General features: G+C 40.6%; 1 protein-coding gene across 2 annotated transcripts in view; it reads left to right on the top strand.

The window, feature by feature from the left end:
* The window catches only part of ATP2A2 (ATPase sarcoplasmic/endoplasmic reticulum Ca2+ transporting 2), a 28,771-nt gene extending 24,667 nt beyond the window's left edge, over positions 1 to 4,104 (top strand). For both annotated transcript variants that reach the window (XR_011854323.1, XM_072143282.1), the window contains exon 21: positions 3,328 to 4,104. Coding sequence is in view for 1 of the 2 variants with exons in the window: in XM_072143282.1 (XP_071999383.1) it covers positions 3,328 to 3,341 (14 nt within the window). In the remaining variant the exon portion in view is untranslated. The remainder of the gene's footprint in view (positions 1 to 3,327) is intronic.
* The last annotated feature ends 21,321 nt before the right edge of the window (positions 4,105 to 25,425 follow it).

Raw genomic sequence — 25,425 nt, 5'->3', positions numbered from 1 at the left:
CAGAGCAGTATGTCACAGTGAGAACGGATGAGAAGCTCAGGAAAAATGACTGCCTCCTAATCGTGTACAGATAGTAGATCAGCACATGCAAAGTGGCGCACTGCAGGTTAATGAAACTGCATTGTGACACGGGAGTGACTTGCTCACTTTACGGCATGACTTTCCAAACCTATATCTACTAGTGGCTTTTTTTTTGTGTCCCTTGCTGTGCTGATATATATCCGCTCTGCACACACTTCCTGGTTTGCCTTTTCTGGATTTGTGTTTATTCAGTCAGCCAGTCTGTGTAGCAGAGCCGCACAGGGAGGGATAGAATGGCAGTGTTACACATTTAGGAGACAGGGGCCTGAGCCCGACCAGATCAAACATCTGAGCTAATGAAGCGGAGCTAACAAAGGAAAAAAAAACCTGACCGCAAGGTCTGAGGAAAATTTAAACTTGAGGGAACTGATTTTCATATAGTCTCAGACACTTAAAGGACATCTACCATCAGTTTTACTGATGGTAGACAAGTCCCAAAACTGTTCATGAGCAATTGTTTGCAATATAGAGTTATAAAAATTATCCTTCTCTATGGTGGTCACTCTAGTTACATCACCAGAGTGCCTTGTATTAGAATTTATTTACTCCCCCATTACTCTTCCAGTCCCACCTGGTTCCTGACATCACTAGTGCATAAAGGGGAATTAAGTGGGAATCCAGTGATGTAGCTGGAGCGTCCCAGACTGCTTGAGGGCGCGGTCCCACGGTGCGTTTGCAAACGCAGACGCAGACCAAACCACGCCCACCGGGGCGGTCCGCGGTCCGATCGCATCGGCGTTTCTCTATGTTTCTATGGAAAACGCCGATGCGATCGGACCGCGGACCGCCCCGGTGGGCGTGGTTTGGTCTGCGTCTGCGTTTGCAAACGCACCGTGGGACCGCGCCCTGAGAGAAGTATTTTGCAACTCTATATTGCGGTATATAGAGTTATAATAAAAGAGGTCCTGAGAAGAACAATTCCTCAGGAACTGATTAGCAGGACTAATTTATCATCCATGAAACTGATGGTAGATTTCCTTCAAGCATTAATTTAAAATAAGGGCTTATTCAGATGACCATTGTTTGTCCTTGAAGTGCTGAGGATGCTTCTCTGCTTGATATGATGCAAGGAGTCCCTTCCCCATGGTACAGCAGGGAACAAGTGACTCCTTAAATCATATATAATATTTATATAGTGCTATCAAATTCCATAGAGCTTTACAAATCAACACTTCCATATGATAAATAATAGCTCTCCATTGTATGGATATTGCAACGCTATGACAATGGATCTTTGTCAAGAGGTAGGGTGCACACCTCAATTAAACCTGGCTCCAAGGTGCGTGCAAGTCTCAAATGAAGAATCAAATGAAAGAGCAATCCGTTGAAGTATAGTTTATTCACCAACCATGTGAAAGTAATGAAAATGACTCCATGGAGGGGCTGAAACATTGTACGTTTCTCAATGTTGGTCAATAAACCAATTCTACTTCGGAGTGCTGCTTTTTTGGATCCTTCATGTATGGTTAAGTCGGGTAGATTCATGCGCCTTCGGCTGCGCGGCCGCGGCTCCTGGGCCGAAGCTACTGCGTATCCGCAGAAGGCCGCAGGTGCTGGGGGACTAGGACGAGGATTAAATGGTAGGCGGAGTAACGTGGCTACTGGGGCGTGGAGTAGCCGCGACTAGTAGCCTCATATCCGGCTACTCCACGCCTCAGTAGCCGCTTAAAAAAAATTTACATATGCCTGCAATGAAGTTTTCTAAAAGACACCCGGGACGTGAGGATTAGCCCAAAAAAGGGCTATCCTCACGTCCCATTCATGCACCTACCACCCCTTCTACCTTTATAGGTAGAATCGGGGTGGTAGGTTCCCTTTTAAGGTGTTTCCCTAGTGATGTAACTGGGGACATCCCAGAGTTCAGCTCAGTTGAGGTCAGGGATGGATGCACTACTTTACATCCATTTTGACCTCCGCTCGCATGTACATGTTGCTCAGCACGATGGACAGGTGGAGCTTGCTCAGCGTATACGACGGGAGATTTCCTGATGTATCAAAAAAATCAAGCAATGAATGTAACATGAGGCTAAAGTTATATCAATCATAGATGAGGTGCATAATATTGCAACAAAGTCTTTTGTGGTCTGTATTTCCTTTTGTGTCTATCCTTGAAGCAAAATTGTATGTGGGGAATGAATTCATTTCTCTTTGTTCATGTTGATTAGAAGAGTGTAATGTACAGGTCACTTTTAATAAATGGATGGTTACGGTCTAAAATGTGTGATACATCACTACCTTTAACCTTTCACCTCTACTATTTTACCTTGGGGAAATTAACACACTTCTTCATCCACACACTAATGGACATGTTTGCCATTTGATATTCACTCTGCACATGAATGCTGTTAACAATGGTGATAATTGTGTATCATGATGCAGTGATTTAAGGAGTAAATAAATATGTATATTGCCAGTGTTTTGTAGAGATTTTATAGTTATGTTTTTGGGAGCTAAAAGGATGCCTATTTGTTCATTCTCGCTATTATAGGAATATTCTTACTCCTGATTGGCCTCATTCACACTTGTAAATTGTAGATCCTACCCAATGTAATAACAGGCAAGAATAGTTAGCCATTTTATCTCCCTGCTACTTCCAGTGCCGCCCTCCAGTTTTATGTGTACCGTGACAGCTGAAGCCACTAATTGGCTGCAGTGGTGGCCTAGTTCAGACATGTATCACTGCCGTACCCATAAAGCAACAATGGGAAACTGCATACAAGGAGTGGGGTATAACAAATAACTGACAGCTCTCATAGGAATCTCTGTATGGTAACAGGATTGGCCTGTTCTCCATAATAAATATGAAGCCATTGCTTCTATTAACCAAAATACTGCTGTCTGGGTTTTGTATTGTATATGATGCAGCAGGAGGGACAAAGACCAGTATAAAGCATATTACATCTGCTTAGTAAAAATTACCATTAACAATATTGAAGAAATGCAGTGGCATTTGGCAGTGCAGATAAAATTGTGCATATCAGCACTTGTTAGTTATTTTTCAATTGCAGCCATGAATGTTCACAAAATACAATTTGCAAGTGTAAATGCAACTTTACCATATCTACAAGTAGTGCAAGCATCCATGGATCCTAGAGCTGACCTTTTATCTGATTGATTGAACCCTCCCAGGTTAGGGTAGATGACTATACATTAGTTTGGCCCCAGGTGCTATGTATTTTTTTGAAGCCTGATATTCTGCAGATTTCCAAACCGCTGATGTCTTATTTCTTCTTCTTTCCTTTTCAGAACAACTGGAGTAATCCCCTTCTTAAACAATTGTGCAGAGGTGTAAGGTTGCTTTGTTGCGTGCATGTGTGTGTTTAGAGGCAGTTTTCAAAGTAAATGGAGACAAGAAAAGGCATGTGCTTCAAATTGTGCTAAAACCCCAAATCACCTTCACAATTACATGTGTTGGAAGATTCCAAGGAGGCGTATTCAGTGCACAGTGAAGATATTATACTGATTTGTTTGCTGCTAGAGGGTAAATCCTGAAGTGTAGGCTCGGAGGCCCCTCTAGCAACAAATGGAATGAGAAGATTAATCTAAGCAGCCAAGCCAAGTTTCTGTGTTTCGCCATGTAAGATGTCATCCGTTCGTGTACAATATCATTGTTGTGCATGCTTTCAGTTGTAAGTAGCCAGATACCTGTACTGTATCATTTTTTTTCTTTATAAACAGCTATGTACAATATGCACTTGTTCTATTTATAAACTCATTCAAAAGCTACAGATGTTGAATGTTTAAAATGTAAATCTCTAGGTCACCATTTCATACATTTTAGGTTTTTTAACTTGTTTTAAGTGTGCAAATGTCATTTTTGCACTGTAATAATGTAACTTATTAAATTATAAAGCAGATAACCTTTTGGTGCAATACGATTTACTGTGATGCTTCTAAGAAAACAATGTCAGTTGCTGCAAACGCATGTTTGGCTTCTAGACAATTGTAAATAATTTCAGTTGTTGCTGACATAAGCATCATAAAGACATGGTTTCTGATGAAATAAAAGTTTGTTCTACTATAGACACCGTAGCTGAATTGTCTATTTTACTTTACTCTACAATATATACAAGAAAAATGCCATTTAACTCCTTGAAACTACTCTGCATGCAAGTTGTCGAATGATGCGTGTAAGTGATTTCAATATTTGAGTGGAAGGCTGTTATATAATACATCCTGCTGGGCCTCCCTAACCCTGGATACATGATACTTATAGGTCCTGAAGCAAATCTCCCCACACTAACTGGAGTTCCACCTGTAGTTACTGGGCAGATGTCACAATCGGCCGGCAATGGCAGGATGCACTGAATGCAGAGGAGGCAGCATACATTATCAGGCGGTGCGCCAAAAGGCGCTCAGGTGAAGTAGAAGGCAGCGTCTCTGGCTCATTTGAATATTTTTATGACGTACAAAAAGCAAGGTCATCCTCTAGCCAAAAGAATGAGCAAGTAAGTTTGAGACTGTCCTTTTAAAGACTATTCTCAGTTTGCTAAAGACTCACTATATTGTATTTAAAGGTGTTATTCAGGAACAATTGTTGAAGGCCTATCTTCAAGATTGGCCACTTATGGTTGGTTTTGGGGGTTCAACCTGACCCACACAATGTTCAGCTGTGTACACATTGGAAAGCAGAGCTGGAAGTAGTTTCCTCTCTGTTGTAGCGTGAAGCTATAATTGCAGGCCCCACTGCTTCTGTGGTCCTGTTGTGGTGCGGACCACCGGTTCCATCCCCCATCTATAAACTATTGATGGCAACTTTTTGTTGGGCTCCCCAAAGGAAAAGGCACATTATGCTGCTAATTTATTTTAAGAAATTCTAAAAACTGCTTCTTTTGGACAAATCCATGACTTATATGTGTATTTAATGTCTTTTGCAAACATTAAGCCTGCACATTGTAAGGTTAGCACAGTACATATCCCTTTATTTTAGTCATAGTATTTCCAATTGCTCATGCTACAGCCGTAATAAAATAAATGACCATTGCTCCCTGACAAGGGGTTGAAAGCTGTTCAAAAATAGTAACTCCAGACTGAATTCCAAAGAACAGTGTTTACATCTCCCTGAGGTGTGTGCTGATCTGTGTCCCCTACAGCTATTAAATCATCCAGGCACAGATTCCTAGCCAAGGTCATGCTGGTTGACCCTGCTGTCTTACGTGCCAGTCACCTCTACACAATTTAACCTTTACAAGGCTTGTCAGTTTGTTGTGTTTGCCATCCTTTTAAGACCATGTATATAAAGAAACATCATAGGGAAAAAGTTACATCTAATGTCTATTCTATATGGAGTTATGTCAACCCCAGAATTGTTAGATTCCAACACTGAGGTCAATTTGATCCCATCTTTTTCTACATAAACGGGGTGGGGGAGAGGAAAAATCAGTGAAAAGGAGGCAGGAAGAAAGCGTCAAGAAGCATACTAGGCCTGAAGATGCCTTCATCAGAAGACTCGGGGTTGGGCAAATCTATCCATTTTGGAGACTGTGGAGGAATTCCTGTTTTCGGGTAGATATTCGGTAAGAAAGCGATTAATCTTGCCCAAGTATTGAAGAAAAAAATTGTACTTAATTTCTCCCGGGTGAGGGTTGTCGGTCCAGTTCTTTTTCAAAATTTGGGTCAGTTAGTCCAAAAAGGTATGAAGGGTAGGGGGTTCAGTTCTGGGCTAGATCTGTAAAATCGCCTTGGCCGATGATGCCACCTCTATGTATAGGAGAGGCGTACAACTGGGTATGGAGGTATATTTAGGTAGGTCCACATAACCAAATATAGCCAAGATTGGGTCTAGGGGTATAAAATTAGTGAGGTCGGACAAGGTGTATTAGGATACAGTGTGCCAAAAAGTTAGGCTTGATGGACAGTCACAGAGGCAAGGATAAACAGTAGGTCTACATCTGAGGTGGAACATTTACAGCAAGAGGAAGGAAAGCGAAGCCCTTAAGAGGAGACAAAAGTGTCTGGTGACTAGACAGCTGAGGACAGGATCTTATGGGCTTAGTCAAGGGCGTTCAAAACTGTGATGTTTGAAAGGTCAGGAGTGGTCCACTACCATCTTGTGAGAGCTGCATCCTTGTTTGCATAATCAGGGAGTGCAGAGTTTCTCCCAGTTCCTAGCTATTAGGCCCTTAGGAAATCATCAGGGGAGGTTCCAATATCAAATGGAGGTTCCATTATATGGAACAAAGTTTGAGGAGGACAATGTAAAGGTAGACTTGAGTCAGGATGTAGGGGTAAGAGTAAGATTGGGGTTTGTTTGAATTTAGTGAAGTGTGTCTCAAGGGTAAGAGGTTGGTTGCTCTGGTTATAAACCAGTTTTGCTAAGGAGTTGATGATTGTCCCTAGCCTCTGGTCAGTGTATAGGAAGGGTGAACTAAAGCTTATTAAAACATAACTTTTAATATATTCAATACAAGGTCATAAAGTACTTCAGACCAGAGCCACACTCCATCTCATAAGACCAGAAGAAATGGAGAGCAGTAATAAAACAGACAATTTTACATCGAACAATGGATAGATCTCAGATCAAAAGATCATAAACCAGAAAGATCTCACCCATGACAAGGAGTCAGGAGCCACGGAAATTGAGCAGGAATATGGAGCGGCTACTGTCAACAGAAGGGGATCACAGACCAGGAGAAGATGAAGGCACTGCATCCAGATATCCCTAAAACTGCACTGTCCCTGCTCCCCAGAATAGCTTCTGCCCTAACAAGGACAGTCCCAGGAGATCCCTAGAATCTAAAGGTCCCTAGGATTGCCGTAGAATGCCTTCCCAACGCGTTTCCAGATGCACCTTCCAGGAGGATCTTTCATCAGGGGAAATAAAACAAGGTGCATAAATAATGTCAGGTTGGTCACGCCATGGACAGTGTGGTCCTACAAAGAACACAGTGGTGTATTTTAGTAATACCACTTAGCCGCCACAAAGATACACCACTGTGTTCTTTGTAGGACCACTGTCCATGGCGTGACCAACCTGACATTATTTGCAGCCTGGAAACAGGTTGTCAAGGGAAAGATGAACTTGAGTGACCTCCCGTGATAAGTCGCATAATGGCAGAATCCAAGCCTTATAATCACTTTCTGAGTAACAACCCAGAGTGACCTGACCCTCTTCTGCTTGACCTAAAAGAAAAATGAAATACAAGGGCTGTGTGTGTGCTTGATCCTGCCTTATATAGGTGGAGTCAGCCAAGGCATTAATTGATTAATTGTCTGCTACTGCTTTGTTAACCTGTTCTCTTCCAAGTTGTGTCTAGGGGATATGTGTGCTGAACGGATGATAAGGAAATGGGGTATCCAGGCTATTGAAACCGTTTTTAAACTTATTTTATTTTTGAGTGCTAATTGAATTGTCAGTCACAGAAAAAAAAAGTCTACATTTGCCATGTATTTTTGGCAAATTTTAGCAATGTCTAGAGTGCTTCTTCACTCCAATACAAAACACATTTTCATTCCAGCGGCTGTGTTAAAGCTGAGAAAAAAAATGTCAGGCTATTGGAAATGTTTTTTTAGGTCAAACCCTTGGGATAATAAGTAAAAGGAATATTTGAAGGGGCTTTTAGTCTTAAAAATATTGGAGAACTAAACCTCAGAATAAGTCTATAGTATTAGGGTCTTGCAGGGGCAGCACTCTCATCAGGAGCCATGTCATTGGGCAATATTCTACATTGATATGGCAGTACCACTACACAGAGAATGGATACGTGTCTCTGGCCTAATGTTAGGTAAACCTTGTTTTTAAAAAATGTCTATTTTGTTTTAATGAAACACCTTTTATTGGCAGAATAAATGTTATGCATAACATATACATATTCTTGTATCTATACAAATACTGAGGTCTCTATGTACACAAAAACTGCTGCTTACATACAACATGTCTATACGTATGGAGCTATGCAGAATATACAGTATCTTCTGAAACAACTCGATACATTATAATTTATAAACTTACAAGCCAACCAGAAAGACTTGATACATTGTAAGATATCCAGTTTGAACAGGACAATCTCAGGTGAATTTTCAGCTGCTTATTACTGTGTGTGTAATCAAAACCAGGAGAGAGAGTTCCATTCCTATTTTTTTACACTATTTTTATCAGCATTTTACAATATAAAACTAACTGGACCCTGTAGTATGGTCAACAATACAAACAGTAGGTCAATAGACCTAAAGCTTGGAAATTGGGGCAGGAGAGAAGAGAAGGGAGGGAAACAAGGTTGTCTTGGGTCCCATTCAGAACAGGCAAGAAAAGTTTAGATCAACAAAGTTTATGTAGATCAATTTTCAATTCTAGTTTTATCTTGCAGAAGATTGTATAAAATACTGCAGTGGAATGTGGCACAGACAAGTATGCATGAAGGGAGATGTCTTGGATATGGCATCCCTTTGGAGATGGCCCATAAAACATTTATCACATTTATCTAACTAACGTATGGTGATCTGAGGTCCAAACAATTGGACCCTGCTGATCTTCAAATCAAACATCGTTGTCCTTCTGGGACCATACATGTGCACTAGCTCTTTGTCAGGCCCATAAACTTTGAATGAAATTCAAATAATGAGCAAGTGTCTATTACAGGGCAAAATGAAAGCTGTAAAAAGTATTTACCAGTAAACAGTTTCTCAGTAAATGGCACAGAATACTGAATACCATCAGTAAGAAGTACAATTTGTTGTACAGAAAACAAGCCCTTATAAAGCTCCATATACAGAAAAATAAAAGGGTTATGGATTTTTCAATTAGGGGAGCGAAAAATGGAACCCCAAAATAGGAAAAGGGCATCAGCAGCAAATGGTTAATGCAGACTACAGCCAGAAGCAGTAGCAGTCGGTGGAGGGGAAGCAATAGCATGGAGATGTCCACAGTAAATGTATGGGGTCAGTTTTACTCCATACTTTCTCCTACTTACATGAGAATTCTCTCTCCTCTCACATTCTGCATACTGTGTGCTTTTCATGAGCTGATCTGCATGCAGAGTAACACGTAACCCCCTTAGTAAACTGGTTGGCTGAACTGGTCGCCAGCCAAGTCTTCTCCAATCAGTATTAGGTTCTCTTCCTCACAGATCACTCAGGCCACCTTCCCACACACATGCTGAGTGATGTGTGACAAAGCAAACCTAATACTGATTGGCTAGAACTTGGCTGCCGAACAGTATAGTGTTCCTCTCGGTGTCACTCTACATGCAGCTCAGCTCCTGAAAAGCACGCTTAACGCAGAATGAGAGCCTGTGGGTGGCAGCGTGGAGACAGGGAGGCAGGAGCACATTGTTCCCGGAGATTGTAAGCTGTGAGCATGTGCTGCAGTCTGACATGTACTGCAGGACCCCATTCGTGTTAAGTTGGTGAGGGCCCTGGTGCATGTGCCCTTGGAGCCCTCGACAATAATCTGGCTCCGCCAACCAGGTTTGACAGGGTTGTAATGTTTTGTATGTTTGTAAATAAGGGTCAAATTATTACTGGATTGTCAGGCATAGTGTTGTGTGCTGTAACACAATAACCACACATGGTTAACCTTGCATTGCTGTGGTTTTGGTAGACAAAGCAAGTACAAGTGAATCCATATATCATCTATAAATCTTCCTCCAGTGATGTACTTTCTATATGTGAGTGAGTAGCAAGGGAAGAGGGGATTCTGCAACTTATCATAGTTACTAATAATTACACAAATTCCTGTCACATGGTTAAACATAAGAAGCTCAAAACTCAGCCTCCCTGACTATACACTTATAGATTAGGGCCTGAAGATAGAACAGGGCAATGAGAGTGTAGTCCTAGCTAGCTTAGAAATGTCTTTCTAAATCGTTATGTGGCCATTTAGCTGAGAAACCTTGATTTTGGGGATAATAAGAAGGGAAAATGTAAGTCGGAGTCGATCACATTTACATTGTGCTTTTCTCACATACTTTTTTAAACTTTAGTTCAGAATCAGATGGCAAAATGCAAAAATTATTTGCATGAAATAACTGCCATCTTGTTTGGAATATTTTATGTCTTCAGAGTTGTGAGAAGTACGGTATATATTCAACAGAAAAGGAACCAGCTGAGTATCGGTAACCTCCAGGTTGACAGTAAATAATATAGTTAAAAAAGTTGTGTTTCTAAAACAAACCTTGTATACAACAACAAGATAGGAATATTTACTTTACCAGTGTTTTCTTTTTTTTTTTTAATCAATATTTATTTTTTAATTGTGCATTTAAAAGATAAAGGGCAAAAAATAAGCAAAAAGAAGTTTGAAAAAAAGAAATAGTAGTTTTATTTAATTATTTCTGCAAGCAATATTACAAAGGGAGAGAAAAGCCTGTAATATTAGTCAACAAATCCTCTAAACATGGCATAGATGACGCTGTAATGTAACCCTTTTATGACTGTCATACGGCTATATATGGCACATGCCCAATATATATGACATTTATTAACGTCATGACAGTGGACAATTTCATAGGCCTATATCTCCCTCCAGCGGTCAGCTGAAGTCAGAATGGTGAAGCTGCAGAAGTACATGCACCCTCTGCATCTGTAGCTGTACCTGGGGAAGTGTAATGGAATAACGCTGTACATATACATAACATATTTTGGTAAAAGTTGCTACTTATTTAAAAAAGAAAACTTTAATCAGAAAAATTACAAAAAAAACCTTTTTTCACATTTTTACATGTTATTAATAAAAAATATCCCATCGGCCCTTCATGTATGCTTCCTTGCAGCTAAAAGAGCACTGTTATCTAGGTGACACCAACCGGCAGCACCACAAGCCTTTGATGTATTAGTTATTATGCTGGGATATATTTGGTTGGAGTGTGTAGAAGTAGGAGGGAAACAAAAAAAATTTTGGCGAAAATTTATTGGCATTGACAAGTTGATGTGTCCATTAGTAAGTAATTTAGGTAGGCTTCAAATCCCTCATAGTAGGGTTACCACTTGAGTTACCTGCTCTTTATGTGACTGACTGATTTGGATGGGAGCCTGGCTACTGTGAGAAAAGGAGGGATGGGGTGGAGGGATGGGGTGGAGGGATGGGGTGGAGGGGACGGGGTTTTGGTCATACCATAAATTTTTTTTGTGAACCTGTTATGTTGATTTATGTCCATGTTCTATCTTTTGAGGCCTGCTAAGATTTAAGTTTATACTTTTTTACCTGAAAATAATAAAAAGTAAGTTGAGAAATTCTCACCTGTCATGAATAGGCAAAGTATAAATCGTATGATATGTGAAGCTTTCCCAGTGATATTGTCATTTAAAGAAGCGCATAGGAGAAGGTAAAAAAAAAAATGTACCTGGGACACTGAATTACAATATTACAAAGGGAGAGAAACACCTGTGATATTAGTCAAGAAATCCTCTAAACATGGCATGTATGCCTATGCCTATATAAATATGTACTTGCTGACATGTGTAATAGACAGTTGGACTCACATCTAGATGTACGCAGAGCCGTTTTGACAGAACTGAATGTGATGCTGTATGTTTCTCATTGCTAACAAGAAATAAAAACAGAATTGATAAAAAAAAAATTTTTTTACCTGGACATTCAGGCACCAATGACCATAGGTTTTTTGTGCAGGCGGTTTTAATTTTTGTAAATGTATAAAACCTATACAAATTTGTTATCCCGTGATCAAACCAACCAAAAGAATAAAGTAGACATGTCATTTGAGGTGCACAGTGAAAGCCCTAAAATCCAAGAAAATAGCACAAATGCGTTTTTTCACCAATTTCACTGCATTTGGAATTTTTTCCCCGCTTCCCAGTACACGGCATGGAATATTAAATACCATCACAATTTGATACCCAGAACACAAACCCTCACACAGCTCTGTACATGGAAAAAATAAACAAGTTATAGATTTTTTGTGGGGAGTGAAAAATGGAAACGCAAAAACGAAAAAGGGCCTCACCATTAAGGGGTTAATCCTATCCCTCTAGAAGGTATTATGCTAGATTACGTATGACACAATCACTTAACTGAACCCCTCAGGCAGTAAATGAATTCATGTAGACTAAGCAGAGAGTGTAATGTTATATATACACATTGTATATAATAGCTGTGTTTCCTGAAAGCAATCGTGCTACAACCTGTATAGTCAGGGATTTTGTTTGCAGTACTTACACCTTACATTCCCCAACATTAAATACATTGCCCACGCCTAGATTCCTCTGCAGCAGTCAGGTTACGTCTGATATGACAAAATGCTCTGAGCAATCCCTTTGTAACCCTTCGGTATGAAATCCTTCTTCTCTGAGTCTCTTCTGGCAGTTTCACTTGACTCTGCAAATATTTAGTTTCTAACACGTTTACATCTGTGTAAGGCAGCGGCAGTGAGAGTAAAACAAAAACCTAAGCAGATCTTCCTTATTTGGTGCTCTATAGCTTTATAGATGTCCATGCATGCATGCTTCAGGGGATCACGCCGACTAGAAGTGCATATAAACGTCCAAGAATTCATATACATTATACGAAGCAGATCTCATCCTACTACCGGGCCCAGCTGATTCTCAGCGCCTTGGTATAACATAACAGCTCATTGCCGTTCTGTGATATTCTGCCATAATCACATAGAATACAGGCGGTGCCCTACTTAAGAACACCTGACTTACAGACGACACCGAGTTACAAACGGACCTCTGGTAATTGTTAATTTTCTGTACTTTAATCTTTGGCTACAATAAGCAGCTGTAACAGTTATCACAGGCGTCTAATGAAGCTTTATTGTTAATCCTGGTTCTTATGACAACCCAACATTTTTAATATCCAATTGTCACAGAGACCAAAAGAAATTTGACTGGAGTTACAATTAAAAAATATACAGTTCCGACTTACATACAAATTCAACTTAAGAACAATCCTACAGACCCTATCTTGTACGTAACCCGGGGACTGCCTGTACTCAAGTGTTCAAGCCCTGCTTTCTTGTTACGTTTCTCTGTACAAAAGTACAGTACGCTTTGGATGAATGGGTACAGTAGATGTACAGTAACTATTTTTCAGCTCTGAATGTACATGCACATCCTATGCAAAAAATTATGAAGGAATCCTATAAGAACCTGTGTAAATAAAATCTGACAGGCCAGCTGATATTTTTAACTACAAGTTTGAACATTTGGAAAACCACATATCATTTTCCTTACACTACTGTTCCTTTACCCTTGTCGCTCTATCAAACAAAAATCAATAACATGTTTAAATTGTTTAAACTTGTAGTTAAAAATATCAGCTGTCCCATCCCTTCCATGTGTGCAGTAACACTTGCATTGGATGTGCAGGTACATATAGGCGTCCCCTACTTAAGGACACCCGGCTTACAGACAACCCCTAGTTACAGACGGACCCCTCTGCCCACTGTGACCTCTGGTGAAGCTCTCTGATAGCTTTACTATAGTCCCAGGCTGCAATGATCAGCTGTGAGGTGTCTGTAATGAGGTTTTATTGATAATCCTTCATCCCTTTACAACAAAAAATGTGGAAAATGCTATTGTCACTGGGACAAAAAAAATTGTCTGGAACTGCAATTATATACAGTTCTGACTTACATACACATTCAACTTCAGTACAAACCCAAGGAACCTATCTTGTACGTAACCTGGGGACTGTCTGTATCACATATTTTAATTCAGAGCAGTACACCTACTGTTCCCAATTATCCAAAGCACAGGAAAAAAAATGTTATCTGTTGCAAAAATGGTTAAAGTTTTGTGGCTGACACGATGAAATGCCCTGGCACACAGAGACAGTTTAGTGTCCTGAAAGCTAAAGGGGCTAATTATTTTTTCCATTATAATTGGAAACTCTTTTGGGACAGGGAATAAATTAAAATGATTAATATCATTTCGAGGTCACCTACATTTTCTGTTATATGTCATGATTTACAGATATAATTCTCACCATTATCCTGCCTTATCAAAGCATATAAAATAATCCATGCTTATAGGACTATGATTGTCATAATGAAATGTCCACAGCAGGACACAGCATTTATTATTTGTGTTGCAAGGTCCCTTTTTGCTGCACAAATTGTGTGGTTTTTAGACTGTAATTTTAGATTTGTGTCTTTTAGATCTGTCGCAAGTCAAAATGACTCTCTACATATATATTTTTTTAAGTATTTATTTTTTGCTTTTATAAACAATGAAATAACAATACAAAGAAAAAAAAGTAGTACAAAACAACCATGTTACAGTATGAGTCATTGTAACCACAGTGTGTTCGACATATGATCAGCAGGAGAACACAAAAGACAAAAACGGGTAATGTACCATTCTGAACCGCAAAAATATAGCTAAGGCTATATTCACACTGCCGCAAGGGGGACATATATACGGTCGATGTATATACGGCCAATATACGTCTCCCATAGACGGCAATGGGTGCACGGCACATGTGCAGCCCCTCCTTACCCAGGAAAAAGATAGTACATGTCCTAACTTTTCCCGTATTACGGCGCAGTGTGCCATACATCTCTATGGAGAGTGGCGGGGGTGATCAGCGTTCAGCTCCTCCTCCTCTCGCCGCACGCTGCCGTCTGCCCGCCGTGCTACGGTACCACTTCTCTGTCCACACAACATGCTCCTCAGCGAAGGTTGATTCTTTCTGCTAGTGAGAGGTTTGGCCACTGCAGAGTGGGCACTGTAAACGTTTCTAAACATGTTCTAAAAGGGGATATTTCAATAAATACACATCAGATCCAAAATCTGAAAATAGACTTCAATATATTTTTCTAACAGTTATCCATTGTTACTAAATGCATGCACTTAATATACATATACATAATATCATTTGATATTTAAAAACTTTGTAGGCAACAAGAAAAACACCCATCTTCAGAGGGGAGGAGACTTAAAGGGGTTGTCCACTTTAAGCACATTCCGGCAATTAATTGATATGGTTTGTGTAATGAAAAGTAATAAAATTTTCCAATATACTTTCTGTATCAATTCCTCAAGATTTCCAAGATTTCTGCTTGCTGTCTTCTTGCCGTCATGCCATAGGAAGCTTCATTGTTTACTTTCTATAAATATAACCAGCCATGCACCTGTGTGGGTTCACATGATGATGCACTGGGGTTTAACACACAGGAGCACATTTACTAAGGACCTTGCGCCAGTTTTCTGTCGGACTTTGCATGTTTTATGTGCAAACTGCTTGTGCAGGTATTTAAGTCAGCGACACATACGTTTCGCACATGACTAATTTGTGTCCCACTGCGCCATAGCCGATGCGACACAAATTTCTACACATAAAGGGGCGTTCCGGTGCACAGTTGGACCATGCGCCACATTTAACATGCAAAGTCCGACAGAATCCTGTCATATGCTACATGTTAAAGGTGCACCAAGAAAAAAACGTGTAATTGGAGCTGAAACGTTGTCTGACGTGGGAATAAAAGTACCCTTTTAGTTTTTTTAAATATTGGAGTGCTGATGTTGTTTCTTTATTGTTATCAGGATGTGCTATTTGTCAAGGTTCTAGGCAGTTTAAATACATTGGAGCACTTTTGCTTACTCCACATGAGTTCACATAAAGTGGATTGTCCGTGTATAATGCACTGTGCCCCGATTCACTAAGATTGTGCACCCGATATCCTGCATGTGTCTCTTCCCCGCTCAGGTCCGACAGAGGTCACCATCTTTTAAGTGGTGCATGTAAGTGCTTGGGCTTGTGACACAATTTGAAAGTTAAATCCCGCTTAGTCCGAAGCGCACGCCTCCTAAATTGTGCAGCATGGAAGCCATCGCAGCTGCGACAAAAAAAGATAGTGTATGTCATAATCCCAGCTCAGACACTTGTTAAATACCTGTGCGAGCCATGTAATCCCCCAAAAAAGGTGCACAGTCTGTCGAAAGTGAGCAGCGAGACCCTTTGTAAATGAGCCCCATTGAGTCACAAGTTCTGCTGTTCTCCATATTGTGCGTATACAGGCAGTCCCCGGGTTACGAACAAGATAGGTTCCGTAGGTTTGTTGTAGTTTGTATGTAAGTCGGAACTATATACTTTATAATTGAAACCCCAGTCAAATTTTTTTTGGTCACTGTGACATTTGGATTTTAAAAATGTTGGGTTGTCATAACAACCATAATTAACAATAAATCTTAATTACAGACACCTTTGATAACTGTTATTGCTGTTTATTGTAGCCTAGAACGAATGTTCAGCAAATTACCAAAATCCAGAGGTCCGTTTGTAACTAGGGGTCGTATGTAAGTCAGGTGTTCTTCTATAATTTGTATTGAAATAAGTATACATTTCTGGTGTTAAGGTGTTATTGACATGAAATTCTCCCCAGATAACAGGAACAAAAAACCCATCCATTCCACAATGGTGAAGAAATCAAACAATAGATGAAAATGACACAGGGAAAAAGTATTGAATACATAAAGTATAATATCTGTGCCTGCATTATCCTCTGTCAACAAGGTGCGGGTGATGATGCGCCAATAAACATTGTCTATTACTTCCCATCAATATCAATTAATTATGTACTACACCCAGTAGTCTCCTTTCTGGTTACCCTACTGTGATAGACAGAATCCTTATCCTCTCAAAGTTTAAAGCAGGATTCTGACATCACATACATTTATGCTCAGTGCTTGTTTAGTTCACATGTAATAACAATTGTGCTTACATCTGGTATCTTCTGACCCCTTCGCTTGTCTTCCTAGTTATCCCTTTTTCTATTGATTTGGTACTTTGTTGTCCTCTTCTTGGCTCAAAATATTCTGCTTGTTCATTTGTTTGCCTTGGCCTCGAGTATGTAGGTAGGGAAGTTGTGGTGGGTCCAGCTTTAGGGTTCACAGTGTGTGTCCGTCTTTCTATTCCCAGTCTGACCCTTACATGAACATATACAGTATACATACATCCCTCTTTAAACTTGATAGACATGTTTTCTCTTGAACTCTACTCAAAATGTAAGTATGCAATGTGTTTTTTTTCCATTTCATACTCCTTTTGTTTCTAGGAAAAGAGAGAGTGTAGCCAACAGCACGTCCTATCAGAAGCTTCTAATGTGAGCTGTCTGCCAAGATTCACCAAACAGAATACGTGATGTGACAATATGCCCAAAACAGTTTGTTATTTTAATGAAGTGATTCGGGAGATGCAGAATTTAATTGTGAATTGCTATTTCAGCTTTATTTTTTTAGGCTGTTCATAAAGCACAGGTCAAGGTCATAAAGCAGGCATTTATCTAGACCTTTTCACAATGGTCTTGACAGTCCCTTATTATGTAGTCTGTGTCTCTGATATGATAAGCCACAGGCCTTCTCATATATTTTGGCACATTGCTGGCTACAATTGATACCAGTAGGGGAATGGGGTCAATTTCAACAAGCTTCCAAGCCAGAAAGTTCATAGATCTGACAGGGATATTGTACCTGGATGATAAGCCTATGAAACAAACATCGGCTTTCATAGTAACCAATCGATGTCCACCACCCCACTGATGATGCCGTGGGTGGGGGCTTGACAGACGATTGGAGTCGATATGGTGGTGAACATGTAGCCTGCAAGCACACTTCAAACATAAATTATGTACAATAAGTATGGAACAAGTTGCTCTTTAGCCTGCTTATCTCTCTGAAGTGGATGGACACTGCTCACTGCAGGAGAAAGTGCAGAAAAAAGGAACAGAGAGGCTGTTACGTAATAACAGTATAATACTAAGTATATTACAAAGTTTACTACTATGACCTTCTCTAGTCAATACTTTTAGGTTTGGTTACACTTTTTTGGTTACCATTTAAATCAACATCAATGTACAAATCATAATATTTTAGAAAAAGGTATAAGAGTTTCTCCAATCTAACTAATGGAAATCTCCTTCTAATCACTCTAATCATATACAAAACAGGAGGAACATGATATTTGTGTTTGCTCAAGAGTTACATTATCAGACTTGTCAAAATAGGATAACAATAACTCATCATCAGCATGTTTGATTATATATAAACGGCTTATGACATTTTAGTTTTGTAAGCCTTTTTCCTAAACTCAGGAGTAAGAAATGAGATTATAGTGAAGAATATGAAGTTGTCAGTTCTAATTCTCACAATCATTAGGAAATTGTTTTATTTTTTTCTGCTGACGTCTTTGAATTGAGTGCTATTTTTATCATCTTTACAATATTTGTTTGAGATGGAGCACTGCAAAAACCCAAACATCTAAAGATATGATTGTCACCTCATTAATTACAAGGAGGTAGGTATAGGCCATAAAATAAACATTCTCCTATTTGTTAAATCTTCAATCTTGATCAAGGTTATTTTTATGTTCAATCAATTTTATTAAAGTTTTCACATGTACATGACGTAAAACAATATGTATATCCAGCTGGGACAAGAAGTCATAACAAACAGTATACAAGAAACAATATAAACATAAGGGATTTTGCTTGTGGACATATGTTCGCTCATCCTGAGTACAAAGATTTAGTTTTAGTAGTATTCCCGGATAACCAATCAAGTTGAGACTAGCCCCTTCGTATAGGCGATTACAGGATCCTAGAATCGTGGAGGGCTTCCAGTATGCTGAGGCCTGCCTTAACATAGTATACAGATGTCTCAGCATGACGTGCATTGTGCCAGCGCGGGGGCAGTACTGTGAGCCTCCAGGGATGGGAGTGTCATCAGAGGCTCTAGATTCAAGAGGCGTGTAGTGTAGTAAGGTACAGGTCTCTTAGAGGAAAATTATGAATCCTACTTTAGTAGTGGTTATAAACTATACATCCAAGACAAGGGGGGGACACAATCCATTCATGCTGACAAATTATTAGAGGGAAATATACATGAAAGAGAGGGGGGAGAAGTGGGCATCACATTGGATCCTAAGGAGATTTGTTTGATAAAGTGGCACAAGAGGTCCATCTAGAGAGGCGTGGGGGGGGGGGGGGTAGTGGGGCGTAGGTAACCTTTCCCCACCTCCTTACCAGGCGCCTATCTAGGCTTCACTAGGTCTTTGAAGGTCAGAGAGTTTCGGAACACTATCCAAGGCTGCCATCGTTTCAGGAATTTAATTGACGGGCCGTTTATATCCGCCATAATTTCTTCCATACGGAAAATCTGAAGCATTTCCTGGGCGCATTCAGAGATAGAGGGAGGTGTGGCAGAGCGCCATCTTCGTGGCATCACTGAGCGTGCTGCCATTAATGAGAATGTGAGCAGACTGCGTTTTTGTTTCCCGATCTCGCAGGGTAAGATAGATAGTAGGGCTCTTTCCAGTGTTAGGGATTTTTATGCAGGGCCCCAACAGCCCTCTTGACTTTTGTAAGGTGAGTCCTAATTAACCCATGATTGAACATAAAGACTAAGCCGCACACGTCAATCTCTTAGTCAAGATGTTCAATCATGGGTTAATTAGGACTCACCTTACAAAAGTCAAGAGGGCTGTTGGGGCCCTGCATAAAAATCCCTAACAATATTTGGCATCCTTTCCTGGGTGGGCTTAGGGGTGAGCAACAACAACACCGAGACAGCCTCCGTGAAGGGTCCCCGCCGGCTTGGTGAACAGAACTGACCAGAGCGCTCTTAGGGTAAGAGATTAATTTTTGTTGTCTACCTTGATATGTCACTTCTGGTTCACTGGTTGGACGGACCGGGTAAGACTGTCTCTGTGTTATGTATTTGCCACTGTTGTTCACTGTAACCTAAGCTCAGAGTTTTTGGCAAAGAACCACTTTGTAAGGTGATGGACAGAGACTGAACAGAGACTGGACATTGAGGTTCTTTGCCAAAAACTCTGAGATTAGGTTACAGTGAACAACAGTGGCAAATACATAACACAGAGACAGTCTTACCCGGTCAGTCCAACCAGTGAACCAGAAGTGACATATCAAGGTAGACAACAAAAATTAATCTCTTACCCTGAGAGCGCTCTGGTCAGTTCTGTTCACCAAGCCGGCGGGGACCCTTCACGGAGGCTGTCTCGGTGTTGTTGTTGCTCACCCCTAAGCCCACCCAGGGACGCCAAATATTGTTAGGGATTTTTATGCAGGGCCCCAACAGCCCTCTTGACTTTTGTAAGGTGAGTCCTAATTAACCCATGATTGAACATAAAGACTAAGCCACACACGTCAATCTCTTAGTCAAGATCTTCTCCCGTTTAATAATCAAAATGCATAATATATATCAGACAGAAGAGTCATCAGAGAGGCGTGAATAGTATACTCCAAACCTATTGGTCATCAGCACATTCTGGGAAAAAAGTTAATTAATTGTGCTCAGTTCTCAGAGACCTTGTACACAGATATTGTTTATACTAGTCTGCTGAGAAGAAGGTGATAAGTGGCTCCAGAATCATAATATCATGCAGCATCGAGGACAGACTGGCTTCTCATTAAATGTCAAAGGGTATTAGCTGACAGGCGAGCAAACATGTTACATAAAATGAAGTTTGAATCATGACATTAACTTGACAATGGTCAGGGAACATGGCCGCTGTATCTAAGATGGCGGACAGTAGTCAAGATGGCGTCCGAAACCAGTGCGATCTCCTTAACACCAGTTTACCAGCTACCGGGGCGTTCAAGTGAGTCTTAGAAATCTCAATTACCTGGTTCCAGAAGGGGAGGAGTTTGCTGCATATGTGGAGCATATCTCCCTTTTCGGTACCACATCTCAAACGCATATCTAGCAGCTAAGAATATCAGTAGGGTCAGGACCCTATACAATCTTGAGAGAATTTTTTAGTTGCGGTTCTGCATAGCACAGGCAACTGAGAGATTGTGAGTGAAGAGGAAGGCTTTGTCCCAATCTTTGGGAGATAGGTCTATGCCAAATTCCTTCTCCCAGCTAGCAGTGTACTGCAGACTGGAGTTTTCCGATTCCTTTACTTAGAGGCAGTATATTTGTGAGATATAGTGTTCCTGAGGGGATGCTAGGCTGAAGAGACCCTCAAAGGGCATCAGTGGGGAGTTGAAAGCTGCCTCAGACCCCATGTGGCCCAGGAAGGAGCCAAGCTGAGAAAGTTCCAGCCACAGCTGATGCGCTGTCTCAGGACTTGTGGCAAGGTCCCTGAATGAGGGCAATGGGGCCACGCAACCCTCATTTTTTCACCACACACATGTTCTAAAAGCCCAAAACATGACAATTACATAATTGCTGTTGTCATGTTTATGAGTAGTATAGGTTCGTCATAATCATGTAGTGTATTTTACCTGGCTGCCGGGGTCAGGAATTTAAAATCAAATACATGTCTGCTCCAGGATCTTTTCCCCAGTCCAGTCCTTCCCTCTTATCATTGATGGGCTGCAGCTAGAAACCAGGGGAGGGACATCCCAAGGGAAGGAATTGAGCATGTGGGCTGGGGAAAAGATCCAGCAGACGTCTGTCCAATTTTGAATTCCTGCCCCTGGGACTAAGTAGCATTGTCATGTTATGCACTTTTGGAACATGTGCATGGAGAAAAATAGAGGTGGTGCTGACAGGTTCCCTTTTAACTTCACCAGATTTATCATTGAGGATTAGGCAATGTGGTGTAATTGAAGATAATTTAAATATTTTTAAACACTTTTTTTTAATCAACTGCCCATAGTGTTTTATTCTAGAAACAAAAAAGTCTGTAGAAAATAAAACCAATTGCATGAAGTTTGAAAAAAAAAATTACCCAAAAATGACATTAGTCAATCTTACAGATTTTTAACGCCGTGATCTGAAGATTTTGGAAGTCATCTACAGTGTTTGTAGATAACACTGTATAGCTCTGCACAGATTGTGTAAAATGGGTAGAATTATTATTTTCTCCTTGGACAAATTTGGCTTTTGTCTAAACACTAAGAACCTATAATTTGTGAGAAAGGGGATCCCTTGTACAAATGTAGAATGTTGTTCACGCATGGCTACTTTTTGGGATTCCTGGACATGGCTGAGTGCTTTATTTGACTTCCATAGAAAATGTATACAGTTGCTGCTCACATGCAATCATCTGCTTCATGCGCTCTGGGGTACAAAGAACCCCAGCTTTTTAATAAATAGGGTGGGACCACCGTAACCATCAATGATCATTAGGGTGCCCTATGGAGGTAATAGTGGCTAGGTCTCTGTTTTTTTTTTCCCATGGGCGTAACTACAGTGGTAGCAGCCACAGCAACTGCTATGGTACTCGAAGTGTCAGGGGGCCCCAACATCTGGCCCAACACACTAGAATGGAGGATAGAGGAATGGAGGATGTGCACCATTATATACATAATATACTCCACATTGTAAAGCATAATATGTATATAACAGTGCACATGTTCACAGTACACACCTGAGTTGGTAGCTCAGATAAGAAGACAGCAGACTGGACTGGAATGTCTCATCTTTACTTGCTATATACTATGTTCACTCTGTATGTGTGAATATATGCTCTATGCGTGTGTGCATATGTGATGTTTATGTACTATATGGTGTCTTTGATGTTTATAAACTGTGGGTGTGTATAAGATGCATATACTGCATGTATATGTGTATGTATCTGTACATAAATGTGTGTGCATGAGTGTATAAGTGTGTGTGTAAGAATGTGTGAGTGTGCAAAATTTTTTAATTTTTTTTTTAAGGTGAAAGGGGGCTCCATTCACAAGTCTTTTGTAGAAAAGTCGGAGCAGGCGAAAAAAAAGTCATTTTTTCTGGTGCCGCCAGCTAATAAATAGGTCGGAGAGCAGAACATGCGGTGAGAGCGCCACAAAACTGGCAGAAACACCGTAGTAAATGTCTCCTAATATGGCATGTATGACTACAGCAACCAATCAAATCACCGCTTTGAATGAAGGTCACAGGAATAATGATCTCATTGGCCACATTAGGCCATGCTGGCACTTCCCATCTACTATTATGCAGTAGCAAATATGGCAGTAAAGACTTTTAGGCCCCTTCCACACTTGCGTTGCAGATCACGTCAGAGTCTGATCAGGGTGTGATCAGGGTTTGATCAGTGAAAAACTGACATTTTGAATCAGAGTGCAATCAGTTTTCAGTCAGAGTTCGTTCAGTGTCTCAGTTTTTCATGCGCATTTTCAATGCAATTTCAATGCGTTTTTCACACGCAGGTAATGCACGTGAAAGGACTCAGGGCTGAGCTCTATCTTTTCTATGGCAATTGATGCGTGAAAAACGCATTGCACTTGCAAGTGTCTCAGAGTGCGATGCGTTTTTGATGTGTCTCCATAGACTTGTATGGTGCGTTTTTCATGCGTGTGACTTGCAAAAGTAGAGCATGCTGAGAATTAAACACGTTTTTTTTTTCACTTGCGTGGAAAAAAATGAAATGTCTGAAAAAACCCACTGATTACAATGGGTCAGAGTGCAATGCAAATTCTGCGTGTCAAAAGCATGCGCAGAAAACGTGCGTGAAAAACGCAACTGTGGAAGGGGCCTTATTTGCTAGATTTTTCTTACAGTAAACCAGAATAATGTTGAGTCTGGGAATGAGATAGAAGTATCTTCAATTTTCTAGGTGAAGAAATAAGTTCAGTGTTACGAGTTGTCACAGAGCAATGACTCGGTTGTACTTCACTTGTTCGGCTACGCAAATTCTGAACACATGAAAACATACATATATTTTATAAGACTGTCTGTATTCATTATATATTTTTATACTGTTTATAAGGAAATGCACTTTTTCTTCGGTGCAATGAATTGTAAAAGCAATTGTAATTATCCAAAATAACCTACAGTATCTTTACCTTATCCAAGATTAAAGAAGTAAAAGGAAAATATATGACAGAAGTTTTGGTTTAGCAGACCGGGGAGCAGTAAAAACCTAAATACTGGAATCTCAATATTGAAGAGCTGCTGCGTACATAGAGGTCAAGGTTCAATTACTTTTCTAAAACAATCAATGATATCTCCCTAGTACAGCTGCAAAATGTTTGTGCCCAAAATGCTAATAAGCTGGCAGCTAGGTCCACCATGCTTCCAGCAGAGACTTAAAGCTGGCATATTCATGAGTTCTGCATATGCCCCCCCACCCTCCAGAGTCTGACTGACATGGTGCCTGTTTTTAACCTCTTAAAAGGGGTATTCCAGGAATAAGCATCATTCATATACAAATGGGTCTTTAAATAAGCTATAAGCCAATATGTAATTAGTTATTTTAAATTTTGCTTCCCTTAGCAGATAATGCTGTGGGCATACACTGTAATGAACAATTAAAATACTACACACATTATTACTATGGTAACAGTGAAGGACAGTCTGTTACATCACCACTGGGAGCAGAGCTTAAGAGCAGGGAACTGTTACTAATAACTAAAGGATCATAGGACTTGTAGTTTTTAGTGGCGGCCATCTTGGTGATAACTGCACCTACTTTATTAAGCCCATAACATTTTGTAAATCATAAAAGCAAACTATTTAGCTTTTGTGACTAATGACTAATGACTAATGAGTTTTGTTATATTCATTTATTTTTAGCATTATGGGTTTTTGTATCAGACGTTTATATCGCTGGAATACCCCTTTAAAGGGAACCTACCATCATGAATCTACCTCTAAAGGTAGATCGGGTGGCAGGTGTATCAATAGGACGTGAGGATAGCCCCTTTTAAGGGCTAATCCTCACGTCCCCGCAATGTTTTGAAAAGTTTTATTGCCCCAATATTCAAATTTCCTTATGCGGCTACTGGGGCGTGGAGTAACCGCATCTGAGGTTACACGGGGCGGCTACTCCACGCCCCGGTAGCCTCTTTTCTCCTCCTTCCGAAAATCTTCGGCGCGCAGCTACGAGGAGCTGTGCGCCCTCGTCCGACGAATCTGCTGTCTGCACATGCGCAGAACAGCAGGCCCGTGCCTGTGCAGCTCTGGCTTCGGAGCAGTGACTGCGCAGGCGCGGGCCTGCTGTTCTGTGCATGCGCAGACAGCAGATTCGTCGGACGAGGGCGCGCAGTTACGAGGAGATTTTCGGTAGGAGGAGAAAAGAAGCTACTGGGGCGTGGAGTAGCCGCCTTGTGTAACCTCAGATGCGGTTACTCCACGCCCCAGTAGCCGCATAAGGAAATTTGAATATTGGGGCAATAAAACTTTTCAAAACATTGCGGGAACGTGAGGATTAGCCCTTAAAAGGGCTATCCTCACGCCCTATTGATCCACCTACCACCCGATCTACCTTTTATAGGTAGATTCGTGGTGGTAGGTTCCCTTTAAGGACTGCACTTAGTACATCAAGAGGTTAAGGCTGTAAAAAGAAGGCTTACAGGTTGTGTCCTCTCCATATAGGGCAGCTATATGCTGTACTACACAGCAGACACTTGCAGCTACCTGCCACAATTAGTGCTGGCAACAGTTGTGGCAATTTTAGTTGCTGTCTTCAAAGCCGAACATTTTACATAAATAGCAGCTTCACATGGGTGTGCCATATTGCTGCTAATCAGCACC

This window comes from Engystomops pustulosus, chromosome 1 (assembly GCF_040894005.1).
Source record: "Engystomops pustulosus chromosome 1, aEngPut4.maternal, whole genome shotgun sequence".
Classification (NCBI taxonomy): domain Eukaryota; kingdom Metazoa; phylum Chordata; class Amphibia; order Anura; family Leptodactylidae; genus Engystomops; species Engystomops pustulosus.
This window is presented reverse-complemented; position numbering and strand designations above follow the sequence as displayed.